The 24,757-nt window shown below is 41.0% G+C and overlaps 1 protein-coding gene across 2 annotated transcripts in view; it reads left to right on the top strand.

Moving 5' to 3' along the window:
* The window catches only part of LOC145354834 (uncharacterized), a 56,688-nt gene that overhangs the window by 7,140 nt on the left and 24,791 nt on the right, over nucleotides 1-24,757 (top strand). Inside the window, exons 3-9 of one of the 2 annotated variants that reach the window (XM_080206350.1) lie at nucleotides 2,859-2,985; nucleotides 8,573-8,666; nucleotides 8,990-9,140; nucleotides 15,075-15,246; nucleotides 20,442-20,567; nucleotides 21,473-21,538; nucleotides 22,832-22,954. In XM_080206350.1, the coding sequence (XP_080062476.1) occupies nucleotides 2,859-2,985; nucleotides 8,573-8,666; nucleotides 8,990-9,140; nucleotides 15,075-15,246; nucleotides 20,442-20,567; nucleotides 21,473-21,538; nucleotides 22,832-22,954 (859 nt within the window). Of the gene's footprint in view, nucleotides 1-2,855; nucleotides 2,986-8,572; nucleotides 8,667-8,989; nucleotides 9,141-15,074; nucleotides 15,247-20,441; nucleotides 20,568-21,472; nucleotides 21,539-22,831; nucleotides 22,955-24,757 lie in introns of both variants that reach the window. The other variant, XM_080206349.1, reaches the window with a different exon arrangement.

Genomic DNA, 24,757 nt, shown 5'->3' with positions numbered 1-24,757 from the left:
AATGAATTTGAAGTAACCAAGGGTAAAATGAACCTGGGATAGCTGTCACTTTGACCTGTGCGCCACTCAATTAGATAATTTAATGAAATGGCAAAATTGACACAAAAGTAATGTTGTCCAAGTTTCTGTGAACACGTTTGTATTAAAATTAGAACGTGAAACTGCCCTTTATAACAAAATATACCTAAGCAGAAGTGGATTCTTTCATTTTAATGTACAGCAATAATTCACAGATATTCTTTGGCTAGACCCACTAAAAAGCCCTTGTAGTCCTTTGCACAGTATTGAACTTCTTTTCTATGTTAGGTAATCTAAAATATTGGTTTATAACCTGTTATTTGATACATTTTTTGAGTAGGTATAGTGTTGATTCATACATTTGTAGTAATTTATCAGCAAAATGATAATGGACTCTTGGTTCAAGTTTTTCCAGTTTTTACCATTTTTTCCTTGTTTGCTTCCCCTCAGTCCTCTTTGTACCAACTATTATCATTCCAATTGTGTTGTCTATATCTTTATTGATTTGTTTCTCAACTACTATAAACATAACACATGGCAGGACACAAGCATATTGGAACAGAAGAATTTTGGCTCATGTCTGCAGATCTGTGAAGATAGGATGGGTAGTTAGTTGGTTAAGAAAGCATTTGCAGTGATTTCCTTCATTAACAGTCAGATTGAAGTAAGAGAAGAGGTTATACTGGAACTGTATAAACACTAGTTAGGTCACAGCATTGACCTAACCTGGCCTGTGTGCAGTCCTGGTCACCAGGTTGCAAGAAAGATGTGATCACAAACAAATGAGGGCACAGGAAATTTCCAAGGATGTTGTCAGCAATGAAGAACTCGGGAAAGATTGACTATGCTAGGATTTTCTTCCTTTGGCAAAGAGCGAAGATTTAATTGAAGGGCATAGAAAGGATAGGAAAAATCTGTTTCCCAATTGGGGTGGAAAGGGGAGTAGATTTAAAGCAATTGGGAGAAGAGTTGGAAGGTAATTGAGATTTTTTTGTTTACCTAGAGGGTGATGGGGTCCGAAAGGATGGCAGGTGCAATAATCCTCATTACTTTAATAAAAAGCATTAGGATGTGCATTTGAAATGCTGTAACCTACAGGTCTACAGATCAAGAGCTAGAGTATAGGATTAGACCAGATAGCTCTTTTGGCCGGCACGGAGACGAAGGGTTGACTTGTCTCGTGCTGTAAATTTTTCATGTTTCAATTTGCATCCTGGTCTAATATTTTTACTTTTCCACAGTTATCTTTTCTTTACTGTTCCATCAGTGCTGCTTTTTTTGTAATGACTGCAGGTCAACTTAATCTGGAGGAATCAGCATTAACTTTTAGCACATGGGATTTATATAAAATTTATGGCACATTATCCAACCATTCGGTTCAACTAGTCTAAACCAGTATTGGTGCTCCATGTGAGCCTCCTCCCATCCTCCTAATCCTATTAGCATATCCTTCTATTCTTTTTCTCTCATGTACTTATCTAACTTCTTGAATGCATTATTTAAGACAGTTTACTCAGGCAACCAGCTGTTTTTAACACCCCACTAATCCTTATGCATAGGAGGCAGTAGCCTATCTGGTGTGAAGTGGCACCATTTGAGGGTGTGGGGCTGCAAACCCACAGTTTTGTGAACGCTTTAATTTTAATTTGACTTTTTTGGTAGCCTGTTTGTTTTTTTTTTAGAAAAAGTCCAGAGTTCTGTTTGAAATATAAATGATTTTGTCATGTCAGAAATACAGGTCTTAATTTTAATAAAAAGTGAAGATGGATATTTGCATGCAATGTGGAGTATATGCAGTTAACTGGACAATGTTTTTAAAGTTTATTTATTAGTGTCACAAGTAGGCTTACCATAACACTGCAATGACGTTACTGTGAAAATCTCCTAGTCATCACACTCTGGTTCCTGTTCGGGTACACTGCGGGAGAATTTAGCACGGCCAGTGCACCTAACCAGCACGTCTTTGGACTTTGGGAGGAAGCCAGAGCACCCGGAGGAAACCCACGCAGCATGGGGAGAATGTGTAGACTCTGCGCAGTGACCCAAGCTGGGAATTGATCCCAGGTCCCTGGTGCTGAGAGGCAGCAGTGCTAATCACTGACACCGTGCTGCCCAGAAATGTGGACTCATGCCATAACCTGTGATTGAATCAGAGACTTTCAGTGTGACACTCTCCCAACTGAGCTGTTTTGGCTTCATTCAGTTAACCTGATAATCCAGGCAGTTGCTGTTCAATCATAATTTGCCATGAGATCATTTTCAAACTGTGTGCACGTGTATGTATTTATGGAATATCCAGAAAACTCGATTTCAAAAGGAGGTCTGGTTTTGCTTATTGCACACTCAGAAGAAATCTGATGTTTCTTCTGTCTTCAGCTGAGCTGGAATAGCCTCTGTTAGGGGGAGGTGATGGCCAAGTTGTATTATCACTGGACTAGTAATCTGAGGACCTCAGTTCAAATCCTACTAAGGGTGATGATAAAATTTGAATCCAATCTAACATCTAATGATGACCATAAAATTATTGTCAGAAAAACCCATCTGGTTCACAAATGTCTTTTAGGGAAGTAAATTTGCCCAGCCTGGCCTACCTGTGACTCCAGACTCTCAGCATTGTGGTTGACTTATAAATGCCTTCTGGAATGGTTGTTCAGTTCATGACAATAAAACCTTGCCCAGCCCATGGGTGAATTTTTAAAAAGTTAATTTGGTTAAGATAGTTTAAAAGATGTTCATCAAAGGAACTTAACTGTGTTCTTTGGTCCCTCGAGTATAGCAAATAAATTAGTGAATAGTTCAGTTTTGGTTTTAAAAAAAACTATTCAATGTCTTTGCAGCAGATGCGGATGGACCCAAGGAGAAAAGCACCGAAATAATTGATGAAGAATGCGGACTTGCCATTACATACAGTAAAAAGGGCAATGTGATGCCCCATGCACGTTACGATTGCGTGGAGCAAGACTTTACGTATGTAGCACTGAGGGCTATTGAAAACAGCTAGTTAGGTGTGAAAGCTTTTCAAGTTTGTGTCACTTGATGCTTAGTCATCTCTGAAGATTTCAGTTAAGCTGTCTTTTTGCACTGATTACATGCTTGTAATGCAGTAATTGATTGTACTGATAAGTTAACTAGTGTTATAGTTCCCTGATACACACCATCAAATTGAAGAGTAGTGGTTTTCTGTTCCAGTAACATTGGACAACATACCACACAATTTTCAATTAATGTATTGTCTAATGTTGGTAGCTTTTGTTTTGAGAATGTAATTCATATTTTAATTTGAGTTCGATGATCTCTATAAAAATATTTGCACTTAGTTTATGTGGATTTATAGCTAGTGTCTATTCAGCGGCTTTTGTGATACATAAAGCCATCATGCTGGGTAAACTCAGGCATTTCAGCCCTATTTAAGGCTATGGGATTCTGACTATAAGCTGTTAGCTTCTCTCTGCACATGTTGTCTGACCTGAATATTTCCAATGTTTTCTGTTCAGATTTCCAGTAGCTACAGGGCTTTGCTTTTTATTTTAGCATTTATGTTTGTTTATTATTTGCCAGTTATTCAGTTTGAATTTGTTGGTTAATCCTGAAGATTTTGTTTTTATTATTGTTTCTTCATTGGCAGATGCATGTAAGTTAAAACATCTGCGTGAGCAACTTATGCAATCCAATGGAATAATTGAATTTAAAATTATACATGGGCAGCAAGACTCTGATAGATGTGTGTGGCCCACAGTCTAAAACTTGAACAGTTCCTCTTCATGGTATCACCATTGTATACAAAACAACAATCTTAATTGTCTGTCATCTACCACTATAGAACATAGAAGAACTACAGCACAAACAGGCCCTTCGACCCACAAGTCGTGCCGAACATATCCCTATCTACTAGGCTTACCTATAACCCTCTACCTTACTATGTCCCATGTACTTATCCAAAAGTCTCTTTAAAAGACCCTATCGAATCCTCCTCCTCCACCACCATCACTGGCAGCCGATTCCACGCACCCACCACCCTCTGAGTGAAAAACTTACCCCTGACATCTCCTCTGTACCTACTCCCTAGCACCCTAAACCTGTGTCCTCTTGTGGCAGCCATTTCTGCCCTGGGGAAAAAGCCTCAGAATCCACACGATCAATACCTCTCAACATCTCATACACCTCTGTCAGGTCACCTTTCATCCTTCTTTTCTCTAAGGAGGAAAGACCAACTCTCTTAATCTGTCCTCATAAGGCATGCCACCCAATCCAGGCAATATCTTTGTAAATCTCCTCTGCACCCTTCTATGGCTTCCTTCCTGTAATGAGGTGACTAGAACTGAGCACAGTACTCCAGGTGGGGTCTGATCAGGGTCTTATACAGCTGCAGCATTATCTCCTGACTCCTAAACTCAAATTCCTTGATTGATGAACGCCAGTATACCATATGCCTTCTTAGTAACGTCCTTTCCCTGAGAAGCTGAGTTGAGCGTCCTATGAACCCGGACCCCAAGATCCTTCTGATCTTCCACACTGCTAAGAGTCTTACCCTTAATATTATATTCTGTCATCCTGTTTGAACCACCACACACTTGTCCGGGTTGAAGTCCATCTGCCACTTCTCCGCCCAGTCTTGCATCCTATGTATGTCTCGTTGCAACTTCTGACATCCCTCCAAACTATCCACAACACCTCCAACCTTCGTGGCATCGGCAAACTTACCAACCCATCCCTCCACTTCCTCATCCAGGTCATTTATAAAAATCACAAAGAGCAAGGAGGGCACTCCACTGGTGACCGATCTCCATGCAGAAAAAGACCCATCTACAACTACTTTCTGCCTTCAGCTTGCAGGTGCAGCAGGTGGTCAGGAAGGCGAATGGGATGCTGGCTTTCATCGCGAGGGGGATTGAATATAAAAGTAGGGAGGTCTTGCTGCGGCTGTATCGAGCATTGGTGAGGCCGCAGCTGGAGTACTGTGTGCAGTTTTGGGCGCCATACTTACGCAAGGATATTTTAGCCTTGGAGGGAGTGCAGAGGAGGTTTACTAGGCTGATTCCGGAGTTGAGGGGGTTGAGCTATGAGGAAAGGCTGAATAGATTAGGCTTGTACTCGTTAGAGTTTAGAAGAATGAGGGGAGATCTCATTGAGACGTATAAGATGATGAATGGGATGGATAGGATAGAGGTGGAGAGCTCAGAAAGGATAGTAGGACTAGGGGGCATAGCCTCAAGATAAAGGGGGGGGCGGTTTAGAACAGAGTTGAGGAGGAACTTCTTCACTCAAAGGGTGGTGAATCTCTGGAATTCTCTGCCCGTTGAAGTGGTGGAGGCTGCCTCGCTAAATATTTTTAAGACGCGGGTTGATGGGTTTTTGATGAGAGAGGGGATTAAGGGTTACGGGGAGAGGGCGGGAATGTGGAACTGAGCCACGACAGATCAGCCATGATCTTATTGAATGGCGGGGCAGGCTCGAAGGGCTAGTTGGCCTACTCCTGCTCCTATTTCTTATGTTCTTTATGTTCTTATGTTCTGTGGATCCGCAAAGCAGTGTCCCCTTGGATCCCATGCCCCCTCACTTTTTCAATAAGCCTTGCATGGGGGACCTTATCGAACACTTTGCTGAAGTCCATATAAACCACATCTACCGCTCTTCCTTCGTCAATGTGTTTAGTTGCATCTTCAAAAAACTCAACCAGGCTCGTAAGGCATGATCTACCCCTGACAAAGCCGTGCTGACTATTTTTGATCATACTGTGCCTCCAAATATTCATAAATCCTGTTTCTCAGGATCTTCTCCATCAACTTACCAACCATTGAGGTTAGACTCACTGGTCGATAATTTCCTGGGCTATCTCTTCTCCCTTTCTTGAATAGAGGAACCACATCTGCAATCCTCCGGATCCTCTCCCGTCTCCATCAATGACACAAAGATGATCGCCAGAGGCTCTGCGATGTCTTCCCTCACCTCCGATAATAACCTGGTACGTCCCATCCGGTCCCGGTGACTTATCTATCTTGATGCTTTTCAAAAACTCCAACACGTCCTCTTTCTTAATGTCAACATACTCAAATTTTTCAGTCCGCCGCAAGCCTGCACTACAACCACCAAAATCCTTTTCCACCGTGAAAACTGAAGTAAAGTATTCATTGAGCACCTCTGCTATTTCTACTGGTTCTATACAAACATTCCCACCGTCACATTTGATAGGTCCTATTCCTTCATCTTATCCTTTTGCTCTTCACATACTTGTAGAATGCCTTGGGGTTTTCCTTAATCTTAACTGCCAAGACCTTCTTACGACCCCTTCTGGCTCTCCTAATTTCCTTCTTAAGTTGCTTCCTACAAGTCGTATACTCCTCTAGATCCCTAACATTACCTAGCTCCCTGAACCTTCTGTATGCTTGTCTTCTTGACTAAATTCATTGCAACTTTCGTGCACCATGGTTCCTGTAACCTACCAAAACTTCCCTGTCTTATTGGAATGTTATCATTCAGAACTCCAGACAAACATTCCTTGAAAATCCGCCACATTACTTCTGTACATTTCCTCGAGAAAACCTCTTTCCAATTTATGCCTCTAATTTGCTGCCTGATGGCTTCATAATTCCCCTTACTCCAGATAAACATTTTCCTAGCTTGTCTGATCCTATCCCTTTCCAATGCTAGTGTAAAGGTGATAGTTATGATCACTATCCTCAAAGTGCTCTCCCACTGAGAGATCCGACACTTGTCCAGGTTCATTACCTAATACCAAATCAAGTATAGCCTCCTTTTGTAGGCTTATCCACATACTGATTATGCTCAGAGAACTGAGTATAGGGAATTTGTTTAAAAAGGATATTTGTAAGACTCATCCTGATCTGTCAGGGAAATGAGAGCCTGCTGAAATGACTGGAGGGATTCTCATTGTCTCATCAAATTCAGGGACTGGTTCATGGCCAATTCTGGGTGCGTGAATTTCAATTCTTCAGTTTAAAATTGATATCTTTTTTAATATACTGATGAAAAATATATTTTTGAACATTATTATCCAGTGTCAGTATCATGAATTCTGAGTCAATATTCATTCTTCTCTGCTTCTCTGCTTCTTACTCCTTTAGAGTAAATCGCAAAAGCCCTTTGTTCTAGCTGAAATTTTTTCGACTTTCCAAACAAGTAACCTTTTTATCATTCAGGTAATTAACACTTCCATGTCACATTATAGCAGTCTTAAACACACACCTACAGGGAAATGGATGAAATATTTGTTATCCCCATAGAGACCTATAACATTTAAAGAAATGGTTTTCCCACTGACCTATGGAAAGGATCACATAATAACCTTTCACATTTTAAGATTTTTGCTATAATAAACTAAAATCAACCTTGACTTAACATTAGTTTAGAGTATTTGTTGCTTAAGTACTGACAAAGTATTTCTTGTTAACTTCTTAACAGTACCAAAAACCCCAATTACATTTGTATGTTGCACCATTCTCATCAGAAATGCAGCTTTGTAGATTCAGGTCCAAATCTCTCCAGTCATTTCAGCAGGCTCTCATTTCCCTGACAGATCAGGGTGAGTCTTACAATGTCCTTTTTAAACAAATTCCCTATACTCAAATCTCCGAGCATAATCAAATGGACTTGTAGCTGCAAGGTCCAATTTGGTGACTCCCTGCTTCCTAAGTCTCAAGTTCCATCTGTTCATTTGTTGTCTTTCTGAACATGGAACACGTAAAAAAGTTCTGCTCTCACAATTGTTGCTTCTCTGCCTTGCACACACAGCAGGATCTTGCACTGTAGCTTGTGCTGTGTCTCTGGAGTGTGCGTCTGTAAGCCTGGCAGTGGTAAGGCCAGCTTTGCCCTCCTTTGTGTGCTGGTATTTAAGCTTACACTCATCTGATAAGTTTTTGACCTGGGCCCATGTCCCCCATGGCAACTAGGTTACATGGGTTAAGATGATTAGTATTAAGTCATTTGCTTCTTTCCACTACTGTTTGAATATTACCTTGAATTGAAAGAAAGTTTAAATGTTACCACCTTGTAAAGTCTTGCATTCTGAGCAGCTTCCAAGCTCATTATGAAACGTAGATCCCATGTAGAAAGCTGAAAGATCTGACTTGGCTTGTCAGTTTGCTAGATTCAAATTCGGGTGTGAAAGCAGAAGAACCTGCACTTACCTACCACATTAACCCTCTAATCTATGGTTGTCAGTGATTTGAAAGAAATACTGCTTCATATTTTTAAAATGGCAGAAATGATTGCAAATAAAATCATCTCATTTCAAAGGTACAAGAATTTGGTCCTGAATATTCAAATTGTGTTATTCAGTAATGTTTGATTTATAGTGAAGCTCACAAAAATGCATAATTAATTTATGCTTTGACAGAAGGAGGTGAGTTTTAGGGAAAAGTAGCAGGAGGTGAAGTTTAATTCACCTTAATTTTTTTTTGTCTGAAATTAGTTCCAGTCCTGCTGGTGTCCTCCTGCCATCACCTATTTTCAACATCAATTCTCCAGTATTTAATTTTAAGAATGTGATTAGTTATATTCTCAATATATTTAAAATAAATTAATTTCTCTGTTTTAGGCGCACAGAAAATGAGATATCGGAGCCTGTGGGTAGCAATTCAAATTTCTGTGAACAGTGCTATTGTTACATCTGTGACAAGCCTGCTTCTGAGGTGGGTACCACGAGCTGCAGTCTTCTCAAGTCACATTGCATCCTTTTAAGGAATGTAGTGATAGAATACTGCAAGCGATTGAGAAAATAGAAATCAAAATTAGCATCAGGGAAACAGAAAATTTGAAGTAAAAGATTTTCTGTTGGGATGCACACCAAATATGAATATTTACATATCAATGCTTTTAACTCCTCCTGCGTTGAATGTAGAAATAGCTTGCTGTCAATACAGGTTTGTATTAAATACTCAGGTTGATATGCTTTCTTGTTAAGTGTTTTTAAAATTTGTAACATATTTCCCTTTTCACCTCTCTTCTATATTAGTGCCAGTACTGGAAGCTTCCTTCAGTTTGCCATTGCAATGCTCATAATAAGAGTGCATACTGGAAAGCACATCATGATGTTGCACTAACCGGCGCACTCTCAATATTCAATTTCAACCTGGTTGACATTGACTCAGAGCTTCGACGTGGAGGTAAATGTTATGGCAAACATTTTTATCAATTCTGTTTTTTGAACAATGCATTTCAAAAGCTTAACGACTGTGTGTAACTTTGTGATTTGAGCTCTGCAAGCCAGTACATTGACACTGTGGCACTGTTTTCAACATAGTATTTCATGTATATTAGTTATGCATTCATCCAGATTATTTGCATTGACACTGATGGATGATAGTTTGCAGCTAATTGCACAAGAGTATTAGGATGAAGCAGTTGCAATTCATAAATATCAGACACCCATAGAAACTGATGAATGTCAACAGAGCTAAGATTTCAACTATTTCAAGTTGATTGTTTGGCATTTAATCTTTACTTTAACTCCATAAGACATCGGAGTACAAAGCAGGCCACTTAGTCCATCGAGTCTGCTGCATCAGTCAATGAGATCATGACTGATCTGATATTATTCTCAATTCCAATCTTATCCCCATAACCCTTGATTCCTTTACTGATTTTAAAAATCTGCTTATCTTCACCTTGAACATACTTAACAACACAGCCTCTACTGCTCTCTATGGTAAAGAATTCCATAGATTCACTACTCTCAGAAGAAATTCCTTCTCATCTCTGTCTTAAATGGGCAAATGAGATTATGCCCTCTGGTCCTGGACTCTTCCGCAAGGGGAAACAACCTCTCAGCATCTACACTCAAGCCTCATGAAACCTTTTATGTCTCAATAAAGTTGTGCCTCATTCTTCTAAACTCCAATGAATCCAGGCTCAAACTCTCCTCATATCCCTCCACTTCAACTTCGTGAATCTTCACTGGACTGTCTCCAATGTCAGTGTATCTTTGATAAGGGGGCCAAAGCTGTCCACATTATTTCAGATATAAATGCAACGAGATTTTTAAAATTGTGTTCTATTAATATATAGTGAATGTGCCAAGCATGATGAAGCAATGATATATGAAGAGAGATTATAAACGAGGACTGCAATAAATGTTGCAGCTTCAGTCCTAGGGACTCGCCAAAGCTAAATGAACAAATGTGCCATCTAGCACTGTACAGATTAGAAAAATCCCAGATTTGTTCTTTGTTCTGTGATGAAATTATTTAACATAGCCAGGATGTGGTGGGAGTGCTCCAGATCTTTTGCATGTTCCTTGATCAGAACAAAATTGACTGGGATTCTCATAGTTTGCTGCTATCCAGTAACTCTTCCTGAAAAGTTCATGTGTATTATGAGGAATAAAGAAAAAGCCATTTAAGTACCAATTCACGCTAGAAAGACCCACAAGAATATAGTTTTTGTGGATCTTGTATGAATTTAAATTTTTAGAAAAGGGGAAAAAAAGACATTGTTGTCAGGGTTTCCACCCATCCAAGATTTTCTGGAATTGCCTTGGAGTTTTCCTTCCTGTCCTTGATGTAGGTTTTGTTTCCTGGAATGCTATTTGCCTTGGATTCCTTCAGCAGCGAAAGAGGAGGCTTTCAAGGTGGTTTCTTGTCACTCCTCAGCATCTCTTGTGCTTGTGCATGCCCACTATACTGCTGCAGATGTACAGGGACCAGCTGACACTCACCAGGGTGACAGTGAGGTGATTCGGCACTGAGCAGGTGAAGCAGTGTTGTTCTTAGTGTTTTGAAAACTTGTGTCCGTGAATAGGAACCGAGTTTGAATATAAAACTAGGGAGGTCTTGCTGCGGCTGCATAGGGCATTGGTGAGGCCGCAGCTGGAGTACTGTGTGCAGTTTTGGGCGCCGTACTTACGCAAGGATATTCTGGCCTTGGAGGGAGTGCAGAGGAGGTTTACTAGGCTGATGCCGGAGTTGAGGGGGTTGAGCTATGAGGAGAGGCTGAATAAACTAGGCTTGTACTCGTTAGAGTTTAGAAGAATGAGGGGAGATCTCATTGAGACGTATAAGATGATGAATGGGATGGATAGGATAGAGGTGGAGAGACTCTTCCCACTCAGAAAGGACAGTAGGACTAGGGGGCACAGCCTCAAGATAAAGGGGGGGTGGTTTAGAACGGAGTTGAGGAAGAACTTCACTCAAAGGGTGGTGAATCTCTGGAATTCTCTGCCCGTTGAAGTGGTGGAGGCTACCTCGCTAAATATTTGTAAGACGCGGGTTGATGGGTTTTTGATAAGAGAGGGGATTAAGGGTTATGGGGAGAGGGCGGGAATGTGGAACTGAGCCACGACAGATCAGCCATGATCTTATTGAATGGCGGGGCAGGCTCGAAGGGCTAGATGGCCTACTCCTGCTCCTATTTCTTATGTTGTGTTGACCTAGCCTTCCTCTGTGTCCAAGAATGTGGTGCTGTCTGAAATACTCATAGATAAGTGCAAAATGAAAAGCAACCATGATAGAGACAGGAACCAATAACTTCATTAAAAAAAATGAATGTGACAAATAGGGCCAATCAAATCCACGTAACAGTGACAAATAATGTGCTTTGAAAGCATCTCGCAAACATTAATGTGATTTTTAAACAAAGGCGCATGTGATGATACAAAAAGTGAATTCTCACTCTCTATCCACTTGGTCTGAAGGTAAAGGCATGGTTTGGGGTTTCAGAAGCAGGTGAACTGAGAGGGGCAGAGAAAGACACTGTTACAGAAATGATCTTGGCATTTGAGCACAGATGGGGCTGGAAGCTTGGTTGAGGGTCAAGTACATTGCCAAAGGTGAAATTGATGTCGTTCAACCTCAAGACAGTGGACAGAGAGATACTGTAGATTGCTAGGGAATAGGGAAGCCAATGGTTTTGGTCCCAAAATTTAACTGAAGGCCTTTTCTGTTCATCTGATACTTGAAGTCAGACAAACAGCGTGACAGATTAGGCAGTGGAAGGGTTAAGAGAGGTGTTGATATCAACCACTATACCCGCAATTTTTTTTTGATTTGTTAACCAGATAGGAGTGTTATTGGTATAGTCAGCTTTTTTTTGCCCTAAGAGCTTTTGAGAAGGCCTTTGTGAACCTGTGCTATTCACATGGTCCAGCTGCATCTATGGTGCTGTAGGGTCAGTGAAAGTGTCCGTTAACCCCACCTTATGACATTGGAACTACATGACAGCCTTTCAATCAGAATGATGAGCGACTTGGACGGGAAAATGCAGGTGGAGTTCTCATGTCTGCTGCCCTTGTCCTTCTGGGTGGAAGAGATCACTAGTTCAAAAGCTGCTGTTGAGGATAGTTTAGCAAGTTGCTGCAGGCCATTTTGTGAATGTTCCACACTGCAGACACGTGCTTCAGTAATCATGGTGGAGGACAGTGAATGTTTAAATTAGTGGGTGAAATGCTGATCAAGTGGGCCACTTTATCCAGAATGATGTTAAGCTTCTTGAACGTTATTGGAACTGCACTCATCCAGGCAAGTGAAGAGTATTCCATCACAGTCCGGAATTGTGTTTTGTGGATGGTGGACGGACGATAGGGAATCAGGTTACCGTAGAATTTCCAACATCTGTCACATTCTTATAACTACAGTATTTTTATAGCAGGTGTCCTTAATTTTCTTTATTCTTATAATTAATGGTACCTTTGAGCAAATGTTGCATTGAGAGTAGATGTATTGAGTGGGATTTTACAGCCTCGCCCCAAAACCATAAAATCCCGCTCAAGATTTTTTATTAGACATTTCTGTTGTCTGTGTCAGTCTTCGCTCTGATTCTGTGGCTGGCAGGCAGTAAAATTGCGGCCACTATATCTGAGCGAAAACAAGTGTACCATTTTTCTGAATTTTAAATTGAAATGGTGTTTGTAATATTTAGTTTCTTGAAATATGTCAGAAACTGCTAGCTGACAGTGAACAGTTTTATTTAACTCTTCTTGCAGTCCATTCACACAAAGATAGATCATAGCCCAACATCTTGGCTGCCCCAGATATTTGCCTCACACTGTGGTATTTCTGAAATCTTTTTGCCCATTCCCATAAACTGTCTAGCCTGGCCAGGGAGCATTGAGCTCTGCTGGGCCAGTCTTCTGCATAGCTCTTTAGTCCGATCTTCACTCCTTCCTACTTGCTATGCACATTTCCACAATGTCTGGGGAAAGACTGGAAGGCGTCTAGACAGGAGACAAAGAGTTGTCTGTATGGAGTGGGAGTTGGAGCTGGGGCTTGCAGCCAGTGTCTCAAACACAGCCAGTTTTGGCATCAGAGACAGGGAGCACTCAGCACTGCGTCTTCTCCACAATGAAACAAAGCCTTAACTTCAAAATTCTCAACCTTGTTTTCAAATCTCTCATCACTCTGCCCCTCCCCCTGTAATCTTCTGTATTTCATTCACATTGCTCCTCCAATTCTAGGTTTGTTGCACACAACTAATTTTAAGACAGCGAGTGAGCACGTTTGAGAGGGAAGGGTAGGAAATGAGTTGTCAAGTTCCAGTGGGTTAATGGGTAGAGTGAGGAGTTTGACCAGTTGAACCCCCACTCCCACCCTCGCTCTAGGTCAACAACATCTCCAGCAGGCCCCCCCCTCCCCCCCCACCCCGATGAAACGTCCCTTTAGATTTTTCCCACAGAGTTGGCCATTCAATTCTGAATACAAGTGGGCAGAAAATGGTAAACACAGTGGTATGTGGTACTTCTGAATCTGTGTCTGAGCATAGTGAATGTGAATGAGTTCAAAAACTTTACAATCTGTCAAGACTTCAAACAGGAAAAAGTAGCTTGCACTGTGTATTGAGTTAATTTACACTTGTCAAACTTCCTTATCTATCTCTGTTACATTTACCCACAGTTTCATTCTTGCTCTCCACCATGTGTGCTTTCACTGTATGATGTTGACAAGTAACCTGGCTGTGCCACACTTGCTGGGCCTGGTCAGTGTTTCCCCACTGTCCTGTCTAACATTTCTCCTTGGCTAACACCATCAAAGTCGTTAGTTCACTGTGGGATCTTATCTTAGAATCCCTACAGTACAGAAAGAGGCCATTTGGCCCATTGAGTCTGCACCGACCACAATCCCACCCAGGCCCTACCCCCATATCTCTATATATGTTTACCCACTAATCTCTCTAACCTATGCATCTCAGGACGCTAAAGGGCAATTTTAGCATGGCCAATCAACCTAACTCGCACATCTTGAGGAAACTGGAGCACCTGGAGAAAACCCATGCAGACACAAGGAGAATGTGCAAACTCCACATAGATAGCGACCCAAGCTGGGAATAGAACCCAGGTCCCTGGAGCTGTGAAGCAGCAGTGCTAATTACTGTGCTACCGTGCCGACCAGATCTTGCTCTGCGAAAAATGCATTCCCACACGTACAACTGTTCGTTACTGAATTGATATGAACTTTTTGTCAAATTTGAGTGATTTTTTAAAAAAAAAATCTTTCATGGGATGGGGGCATCATTGGCTAGGCCAACATTTGTTGTCCATCTCTGAATGCCGTTGAGCAAGCGTCGGTGAGTTGCTGTCTTGTGTGCATGTGGTGTCGGTATGCCCACAGTGCTGTTAGGAAGAGAGTTCCAGGATTTTGACTAGGTGAGAATGAAGGAATTATAGTCCAAGTCAGAATTGTGCGTGACTTGGCAGGGAGCTTGCAGTGGTGATGTTCCCATGCATCTACTGCCTTGCCTTGCCTTTCTAGTTCATACAGCAGGCATTCTCTATATTTGGAGCAGTGGGCAAAGTTATACATCCATGGCAACGCAGACAGTAACACAATGCCTGTGTGTTCAACACCGGTTATTCAACAATGACAAGCAGACAACTTGTCAAACCAATGAACATGCAGGCTGATGATGAAATAGGTTTCAGCACTTCAGAGGTGGGGAAGATCCCGAGTATTTGAAACTTTGGAATATATTGTTTTCCTATGCCCTCGTCTTTGAATTTTATGAATTAAATAATAACTTGGAAACTGTTAGTAATTCCTGTTTGTCTCCCCATGCAGTTCTAGAGCAAATCATCTTAGTCTAATGCACACTTTCAATTGTTTTTTCTTCAGGAGCCTTATTGCAGAAATTTTGGTTAGAGCTTGCCTTGGAATATAACAAGTACTTGATGGGAATAATAACCACTCGGAACTGCCTGATTCCATGTGTTTGTGTTTGTCACAAGCAAGTCCAAGTGCTCTGTGAAATGTGCCAGATGAACCATGTTGAGGTCCGGTTGTACAGGTACACTATGTCTGAAATCCATCTTTTTGTCTTTTTGTAAAATGCCTTGGAAACATCACTGACCTGAGACTGAGCACATAATCTAGGCATGCACTTAGGTGAGAGAGTGCTGTACTGTCAGATAAGATACAAGATTGTGGCCCCATCTGCTCTATGGATGTAAAAGATGCCATGGTTCACCAACTTTGCCCCTTTGCCTCCTCCCTATGCTAAGGCACTCCACACCAGACCAGTTGTCCCTGTGCCAGACCAATCCTTCCATTAGTATGCAACACCTCTATTGCTCTCCAAAATGAAACTAGCAGCATGGTTATGATTTTGCTACCCTTGTGGAACAAGGCAATTGGAAATTCATGACTACTGCTTTGAAAATGACATTTGATTTGCGTACCATAAACCAACTTTTTGGCTAAGAATCATGTCTCATCGAATATTCCCTCCAAGCTGCGTGGGTGTACAGCAGTCTAGAACATAGTGTAGGTCAAACAGGCTGCCTGTAAGAAGTTCAAGTGATGTGGGTGTGCAGCAGTCTAGAAGGATCACAATGCAACAAATTGCACACAGTGAAAGAAAATTGGAATGTTTGTCTTGTCTCACTACCCAGACCATTGTCTTTAAAGACTGCAGCTCAAAGGCCAGTATATGCAATAGGGGCGCAACATTGTAATCTCCAGAAAGCTTGTGTCAATTCCAGAAAGCAAATTAGAGTAAAAAAGACAGCTTCTTCCACTTGTAAACCAATGTTATTGAACATTGAGTATGTGCAAAGTCACCAATTGTTCTTTTATAAAATGCAAGCTTGTTTGTGGGAATTGTCCATGATGCTAATACAAGGCTGAGTGTCCTATTTTTGTAATGAGCTGCATATTCTGATGTATTTTATGAAAAAGCTATAACTGGCCATTGGGATGAGTCCTTCTTAAGAATATAAGAAATATGAGCAGATTTTCCCAGAAGTCTGTTCTGCTATTTAGTTAAGATTATGAGCAATCTTCTACTTCAAATTTCCCAACTTATTCCCGAATCCCTCCGTATCCAATAACTTAGGGCTTATTTAGAAACTGAAGGGAGGCTTGTTACTTAGTTTATTTTGATTTTCAAATTTCTGTGATGCTGGCTGCTATATTAATTAAAGGAGTCTGTTAATGTTGAATTAAACTTTCCACATTCGGGTAATTTCCTGTTGACCATCATTCTCCTCTCTGTCAAGATTGCCGCCTTTGTGGTCTCCAGACACTGCAGCAGCCAGCAGCAGGAAGTAGTTATTGCTGTGTAATAACCAGTTTGTTGTGGCAATATTGTCAATTAAAATCTACAGCTGAATTTAGTTTGTATGTCAGTACTTCACTCTACACCTGGATGTTTTTTGAGCAAAGACAGTTGTTAACGTTGGCTAAAACTATAGTACCACCTTTTTCGGCGTATAATGCAGTACAAAAGGGAAACCATTTGGTCCATCAAGTTTGCACCGGCTCTGTTAAAGAGCAACCCAATTAGTCCCATTCAGTGGCTCTATTTCCATTATCTCTTTTTTTCTTCCAATATTAATCCAATCTGATATTGGGCAGCAGACTGCAAATCTGAACTGTTCATTGCATGAAAAACAATTTCCTATGTCTCAAGTTCTTTTGCCAATCATCTTTAAAGTCTGTGTTCCCTAGTTACTGATGAACAGTTACTCTTTCTTCATTCCATCTAAACCCTTAATTTCAACACTTATGTCAAATTTCCTTTTGGTCTTCTCTGCTCTAAGGAGAAGAACCACAGCCTCTCCAGTCCATCCATGTAATCCTTCATCCCTGGAATCATTCGAGTGAAGTTCTTCTGTACCTTCTCCAAGGCCTTCATGTCCTTTGTAAAGTGTGATGACCAAAATTCTGTGGACCAAAGCTATCAAAAGCAATACACTGCACCATTTGGAACTGGCAAGCTGAAAGATAGTTCAGCAGTGCCAGTGTGATGGTAGGAAGAGGGCATTAAACAGCACAGTGGTTAATATAGTGCAGAAATGTTACCAGGCCATCTAATAAATTAAAGAGTATACGTATTAATATATATTAGTGTTGATTATTTGAATTAATGGATCAGAGGTTTATGTAAGTTAATACAGCTGGTAGTGTGGAGGTGAATAGCTTCTACACAAAGCAGGAAAGTCCCAGGTTTGATTACGATGAGGCAGCTAATGCTAGTAATGTATGTGCTGCAGGCAGTCAGCTGAAGTGCCTCAGCTGAAAGAAAAGTTGGAATGGTTTCCTGCTTTTGATTGCTAAACACTGACCTCTGCTGGTAGTGTGTTTGTAGATCTGTTGGATAAAGCCAGGAACTGGCTCGGGTCTGCTGGCTGTCTCTCTCTGTCTCTGTGTCTCTCCCCCTCTGGGCTGAGACATGAAACATAATTGCACGATTAAGACATTGGAAACTGTCCGGTTGTTTTGAAATTGATCCCAGTGTTAAGAACATTAAATTGAGAATGGGTAACGAAGATTTTTTTAAAAGTTTGCAGTAATTTTTGAGATTCACGTAGAATAAATTACTTATGTCAACCTTGGAACAAGGTTGAGCCTAAGTGGTCCAAAACTCAAAACCTAGATGAGAATGAGTGCATTGACGCAGTTTGGCGTGAAAGTTGAAGTTGTGAAGTAAGCATATTTGGACACTTGAATATGCTGTCAAATTTGCATCTTCTGCTGTTTGCATTTACGGCAAATGTACTTCTATTTAAAAAGTACATGTTTCAGCTCCAGCATAAATTTGACCATGTGAAATTAACTTGATCAATTTGTTAATTTAGTGAGCAACACTTAACTAATGTGTGTGATTAAATGTGAGAAATAAGAAGATTAAAGCAGAATACTGAATTTTGCTAAGCAGACAGCACTCTTGTTATAATGGAATGAATTGGACAGCAGCTTTTAGACCTGTGCAGTTGACATGGAAATCCAGAACTTGCTGTCAGAGATGCAAGATATTTGCTCCTACACAAGATTTTTATTCATTTACAGGATGTGGGTATTGCTGGCTAGGCCAGCGCTTATTGCCCATCCCTAGTTGCCTTTCAAAAGGTGGTGGTGAGCCACCACCATGAACAGTTGCAGCCCCTGAGGTGTAGGTACACCCAAGAGTCCTGTTAGGGAGAGAGTTCCAATATTCTGACTCAGCAACAGTGAGGGAGTGATAATATATTTTCAAGGCAGGATGGTGAGTGACTTGCAAGAGAATCTCCTGGTGGTGGCATTCCCAGGCATCTGCTCTCATCTTTCTAGATGGTAGTGGTCATGGGTTTGACAGGTGCTGCCTAAGGAGCCTTGGTAACTTCCTGCAGTGCATCTTGTAGATGGTACACACGGCTGCCACAGTTCATTGGTGGAGGAATGGAATGTGGAAGGGGTGTGTGCATGTGTGGAGTCTGCATCCCATTGGTCACGCACAGGATCAGATGCTGACTCCAGAGCAAGTTGCTGCTTAAAGCCAGTGGGCAGCAATTCCTAGCAAGTGCCATTTCTTATGTCACTGACTGCAAAATCCTGGCCAGCGTGTACCTGTGACTTCTAATAGTGCACACCTAGAGTAAGCTGTGATGTTTCTATCTTTGCCATTCCATTGCAAAATTAAGCTATTTGATAGATCATCATTTCTTCTGTCTTAAAAGTGTGAAGAGGGTTTAAAAGCGGAATCAACATGTTTGGGATTGTTCAAAAGGAGCTGGTATGGTATGGGTAGATGACAACTCTAAAATGCTGTATAGTTTAGATTACTTAGATTTAGATTACTTCCAAACAGCTGTTAGAGCCTTTGATTCATGGTGCACTGACAAGACAAGTGTGGAAAAAATGCTTTTTGTATAGCACCTTTCAAGACAGTGATGCCTCAGTAAGAACATTTGAGTCGGTAAATTTACATTTCTGCGAAGCGTCAGGTTTGGGTTGTTCCAACTGCAGCAACTTGAACTCCCATATACCAATATGTTCTATCCAAAATTCTGTTTATTGCCAGCTCTTCACTAGCACTGCTTTCTCCTCACTCATTCCACTGAGGGCCGCTTGGCTCATAACCTTACAGCCATGGTCTAAGCATGGACAAAAGAATTGAACGATTCCTTGTACTGAAGCAGCCTGTGCCTATATTCAGCAAGACCTGGACAACTGTCAGGGACTGATGAATGGCAAGTAATATTTATGCCATACAAGTTCCGAGTCATGACCATCTCTAACGTGATAATCTAGCCACCTCCCCCTCGACGTTAAATGGCAATACCATCACTGAATCCCCCACTATCAACATTCTGGGGGCTTAACGTTGATCAGAAGCTGAACTGGACTAGCCATTTAAATACTCTGACTGCAAGAGCAGATTGAAGGCTTGAAATTGTGAGGCTACAACTCAAAGTCTACAAGTCAGATGAGTGATGAAATACTCTCCACTTGCCTGGATGAGTTTGACACCAGCAACTCTGAAGAAGCTCAACAACATTCAAGACAAAGCAGTCCGTCTCATCAGCACTCTATCCACCAACTTGGAATTAATGCCCTGCCCCACTGACGCATATTGGCAGCAGTGTGTGCTATATACAGGATGCACTGCAGCAACTCACCTGCAGTTGGACAGCAGCGATTCAAGGAGGTTGCTGATCAAGTTGAGGGCAATTAGGGATGGGCAACTAGAACATAAAAACTAGGAGCAGGAGTAGGCTATCTGGCCCCTCGAGCCTGCTCCACCATTCAATAAATCATGGCTGATCTTTGTGGACCCAGCTCCACTTGTCTGCCCACTCACTATAACCCAAAATCTATCTCTTTGCCATAAAAACATTTCACGAGGTAACCTCAACTGCTTCACTGGGCAGGGAATTCCACAGACTCTTAACCCTTTGGGTGAAGAAGTTCTTCTTTAACTCTGACCTAAACCTGCTGCCCTTATTTTGAGGCTATGCCCCTATGATTCTAGCCTTGCCAGCAATGTCCATATCTCAAAGAATTTTTTAAGAAGTACTTTGTTTCCTTTATGACTGTGCTGTGGTTCTGTCAAGCAGCCAATTGATGCAAATACTGATTCTAGCTCTTCATAAACCTGTTTTCCCATGTTTGCGAGTAAAATTTGTAACACGTTCTATTAACAGGCCTGGCCTTTTTATGTAGGGAGTTGGCGTACGGGTAGTTTGACTGCATTTTACTAATGTTATTCTTTTCTTCTTGCAGTTACACACCTGTGTTTAATATAGTGAACAAATTTCTGCGTCAGGCTGAGAAAGAAAAGGCGAAAGCAGCTGCCATTATGATGATCGGGGTTGCAAAAGAAATTCTCCTTCATAAACAGCCTCCACAGTTAGTTCACTTTTTTGTGTTTTCTTGTGTATTTGTAAGAATTAGACTTTGGGGATCCCTTAGTAAAGGCATCGGGTGATTTGTTAATAAGCCTTGCTGACCAAAAGGCCCTGGTTTTGAATCTTGACCTGTGCTGAAATCAACTGTTAGTACAGTATTTATATTTCCGCAGTTATACTCACTGCCACTGACGAGAGAAAAAGAGCACAAATCTGACTATCTGCCAGCAGTAACTCCCACTGGAAAGTACATGTGTAGTCGTCTGATGAATGCAAGATCATACATGGCTGTAATATGCTTCTACTGCTGTCATTTTCTTGTCGATTAAACCTTTTAGTTACGTCTCAAGTTCTGTTTGCTTGGGTTCTTCGTGCCATCCCACTCCATTTTCCCTCCTGATAATCAGAAACTGATTTCATTCTGGCTCTTTGACAATGTTGGTCAATCACTAACTGCTAGACATTGAGTGGAAAAATGTGTCTTGCCCTTGGTGTATTTTCTCTATTTTCTCTTCCACCCTACTGTACCCATCCCTAACCTTGGGGCTGCAGGCAGGTCAGATTCTACCACGCCCACACCCTTCACTCGCTTCTATAAAAGGTATGCAGGTTCATTCCATGTAGGATACTTCTCAAAGTAATAAAAGCCAAAAAAACTTCTTGAATATAAAGAGACGTTTAAAGTGGCAAACTCCATTTGGAAGTTCCTAGTTGAATAATAATTCACGAGTGGGGTAACGTCCAGACAAATTTCTACTGCTTGAAGCACACATGCAGTCGGTGATGCGGAATAGTTGGTTCTGAATACAACCTTCATATCAAAGCAGAGTCTAGTACCTGTCCTTTTTTGCTATTTCTTAAAACGGAAGATCTTTTGCCCAATTCATTTAGTTTGTATTTTCACAGGGAGGTTTTCAACAAAGATGACCAAACGTCAACCCCAAGACAGGCTGTTCCATTATTTATGCGCAGGTAAGATGTGTATTTCTTCTGGAATAAAATGTTGATCATACAGTGTGTGAACTTTTAAGGTGCAATTTTGGGATTCCATCAGAATTGGGAGTACTGGCAAACTTCCACCTCACATTGTTAACTCCGCTTTTTTGGATTTCCAGTGCATACAATTTTTCACTGTTTTGTTTAATGCATTTTATATCATTGATGCACAAGAGATTTCCATGATGAAAATTTTGTGCATTTCAAGGTCCTGGTTTTCTTGATCAACCACCCCAGTAGAATGCTTCAGAAGATCGGTAATCTCTGTTTGGCTAATTTTACTGTCATATCCTACAATGTTGATTTAAAACTTGCTGGCAATTACTAGTAAGAGAAAATAGGTGAAAGTTTTAAAATGGCTACATAAATGCAAGTTGTCACTTTTGCTCCACTCTGTCAAATCATCAGATTCTCATGAGACATTCTCTGACTGCTGATTTCAGCTGTCTGAAGGTATGTGCTTAATGTTGACTTGGGGGTAAGTTGCACAGTTAACAACAGGTGAAAAACAAGCTTAATGACTAGGCTGTCCGATTTGCACCTTTGAATGGCTTTTCATATTAATCGTTGGTGTGTTCAAAATTTCTAGCCAGTAGAGTTTCACTGCAGAATGGCTCCACTTTGTTCCACTATCCTGCACACTCTCCATAGCTTGCCAGTTTTGCCCATTCTAGTATGCATTCCTTTTGAAAATTATAATTAAATGTATTTCTACCACTCTTTCAGGCATTGGATACTGGATCAAAGCAACTCGCTGCATAATACAAAGGTCCTATCTCCCCTTCAGATCTTCTGGTTCTAACTTTGTTAAATCAGTTTCCTTTGGTTACTGATGCACTTGTCAGCAGAAATGGTTTCTCTTTATTTATTCTTTTCAGAAATCCTCATCCTTTTGAAAGCCTCTTAAATTTTCCCTCAACTTTTCCTGCAATTTAAAAAGAAAAATCCCAGATTCTCCTCTTCCCATTTTCTGGCAGCAACAATGGTGTAATGCAGCAGACAACTACTTATAGCACGGAGGACTAAATAGTCCTGCTTCAGAATACCAAATTCGGATGCAAGACTGAAAGTATATTGTCTTCCCAAAAGCTGGAAATCAAATTAATAGAGGGGAAAAATCTAAGGAACTGTGCTTGAATGCAAGTTTGAGAACGAGATCGGAATTGGCCTGGTCAAATACTTTCTTTTGTAGTTATAGTTGTTTATTATTACTAGTAAGGCACGATGGCAGCACATCTTACTCAGTATGATTGTTATTTTATTTTACAGAATCATCCATTCGTTACAGAGAATGCTTGTATTGAGTGATTTTCCCCCTCACCTATTTAACAAGCTCAAAGTCTTCTATAAAACTCTTTCACTTCCTTCTTACTGCTATGCTTTTACTAATAGGTGAGTGGTTCTCTTACTATTCCGTGATACTGAATATGTCTGGAAATGTTTAGACATTTTAAATAAGGAGAGAGAATGGGGAATTCTGCCTTCTCAAATGTTTATGGCAGTACCAGTGCAGGTTCCGTTTGGTGACATTTTCATCTTGACGAAAAGGATATTTGCTGCAACTATTGGGTTTCAAACCTATCTTGTTGTGTAATTATAGTGATTCCTTACCAGCAGTTTTGAAGCAGATAGGGCATTTTAAGGTAATGCATGCATGATGTCATCGGCCATTTGCGCAGATAATGGGGCACACAAAGATTGCAGCCTGTAAGACGCCATATCTTACTAAAGCTGTCTAGTTTGTTGAATTTCCATGGCCTCCTAGCCCCCATCTTGCAAACACCACATGGGTGGCAAGGGAGTTGAACAATGCGTGCAGCCACCCTGAGAGGAAAAAAAAATCATCAAAGTTCAAAGAAAATAACTTGGAAGATAAGCTCACCACATGCTCCACCTGAAATGAACTTGGAAGACATGAGTAGCAATTACTCTGCAACAGCAAATCTAGACTTGGGGTGATTTAAAACAAAAGAAAACAGGCGGAAACTTGGGTTGTGCCTTGTTTTAGGAGTGAAAAGGCAACTAAAACTTGTGGCACACTTGCACACACCGGTCTTTCCTTAGTGAAAAAATTATGGGAGTTTTTGATGCTGTGCGACCATATGACAAGAATACAAAGCATTGGAACTTGCATATGGAACAATTTAACTGTTTTGTATAAACTAATAAGATAACAGAGGTTATAAAAGCTCCAACAGCCTTTTGTAAGGGGGCGGGGGGGGCGGGGTAGTGGTGACGGGACATCCTCCTCTAGAGTCTGGTGCAGCTGGCAAAGCCAGGCTGAAAGGTGGAAATTTTGCAGGGCCACTTTTCACCAAACCTTTAGTCATCTCAGGTTTAGATTTCATAAGCGCAATCAAAAAGAGGGGGAATCAGTTGCACAATTTGTGGCTACACTGAAAAAGGCTGCAGAACACTGACTTTGGGGATGTATTAAACAAATAATCCTCGATTGACTGGCCTGTGGTTTGAGAAGTGAGGCAATTCTAAAACAGTTGTTACCTGAAAGTAACCTGGCTTTAAAGAAAGCCATGGAATTGCCATGTCAATAGAGCCAGTGGCCAAAGGACCTCAGCAATTGTGTTCAAACAGAAGGATTCACAAGATGTCAGCCAAAACTTGGATGCTAACCCAGACTTGTACATGCTATAGATGTGCGAAGACTGGACACAGCAACAGATTATTGGTGCAAAGATATCATGTGCAGAAGGGGCTACATTGAACATGTATGTCTGGAGGGAAAAAACAGCTTCAGGTGAAAGTAGCTGAAAGCAAGAATAAAGCAACTGGCAAACAGAACAAAGAATAATGTGTCAATGTGGTGTAAAAAGAATATGAAAAGAAATCTGATTCACAGTCTGAAGACATTGTCATCGAATGTACTAACTATTCCTGGTGCTACAAATTGATACTGGATCACTCCACTACTCAATGGACAGCTGATAAAGGTGGAGATGGAGCAGCAGTCACACTGGTTCCAGTGACTGTTTATAAAGGAAAGCTCTGACTTTCACTCGCTTTGAAACCCTCAAGAAACCTTTTAAAACTAGCACTGGAGAAATGGTTCCATTTGAAGGTCTGTATTGACATTACTACAATCAAATAGGCAGATGGCAGATTTGTCCTTGCATGCGGCCAAAGGAAATTATGTGGCAATAATGGGTAGAACTTGGATGGAAAAAGATCCAAACAAAT

Source organism: Carcharhinus amblyrhynchos, chromosome 18 (assembly GCF_965287045.1).
Source record: "Carcharhinus amblyrhynchos chromosome 18, sCarAmb.v2.hapA, whole genome shotgun sequence".
NCBI lineage: Eukaryota > Metazoa > Chordata > Chondrichthyes > Carcharhiniformes > Carcharhinidae > Carcharhinus > Carcharhinus amblyrhynchos.
This window is presented reverse-complemented; position numbering and strand designations above follow the sequence as displayed.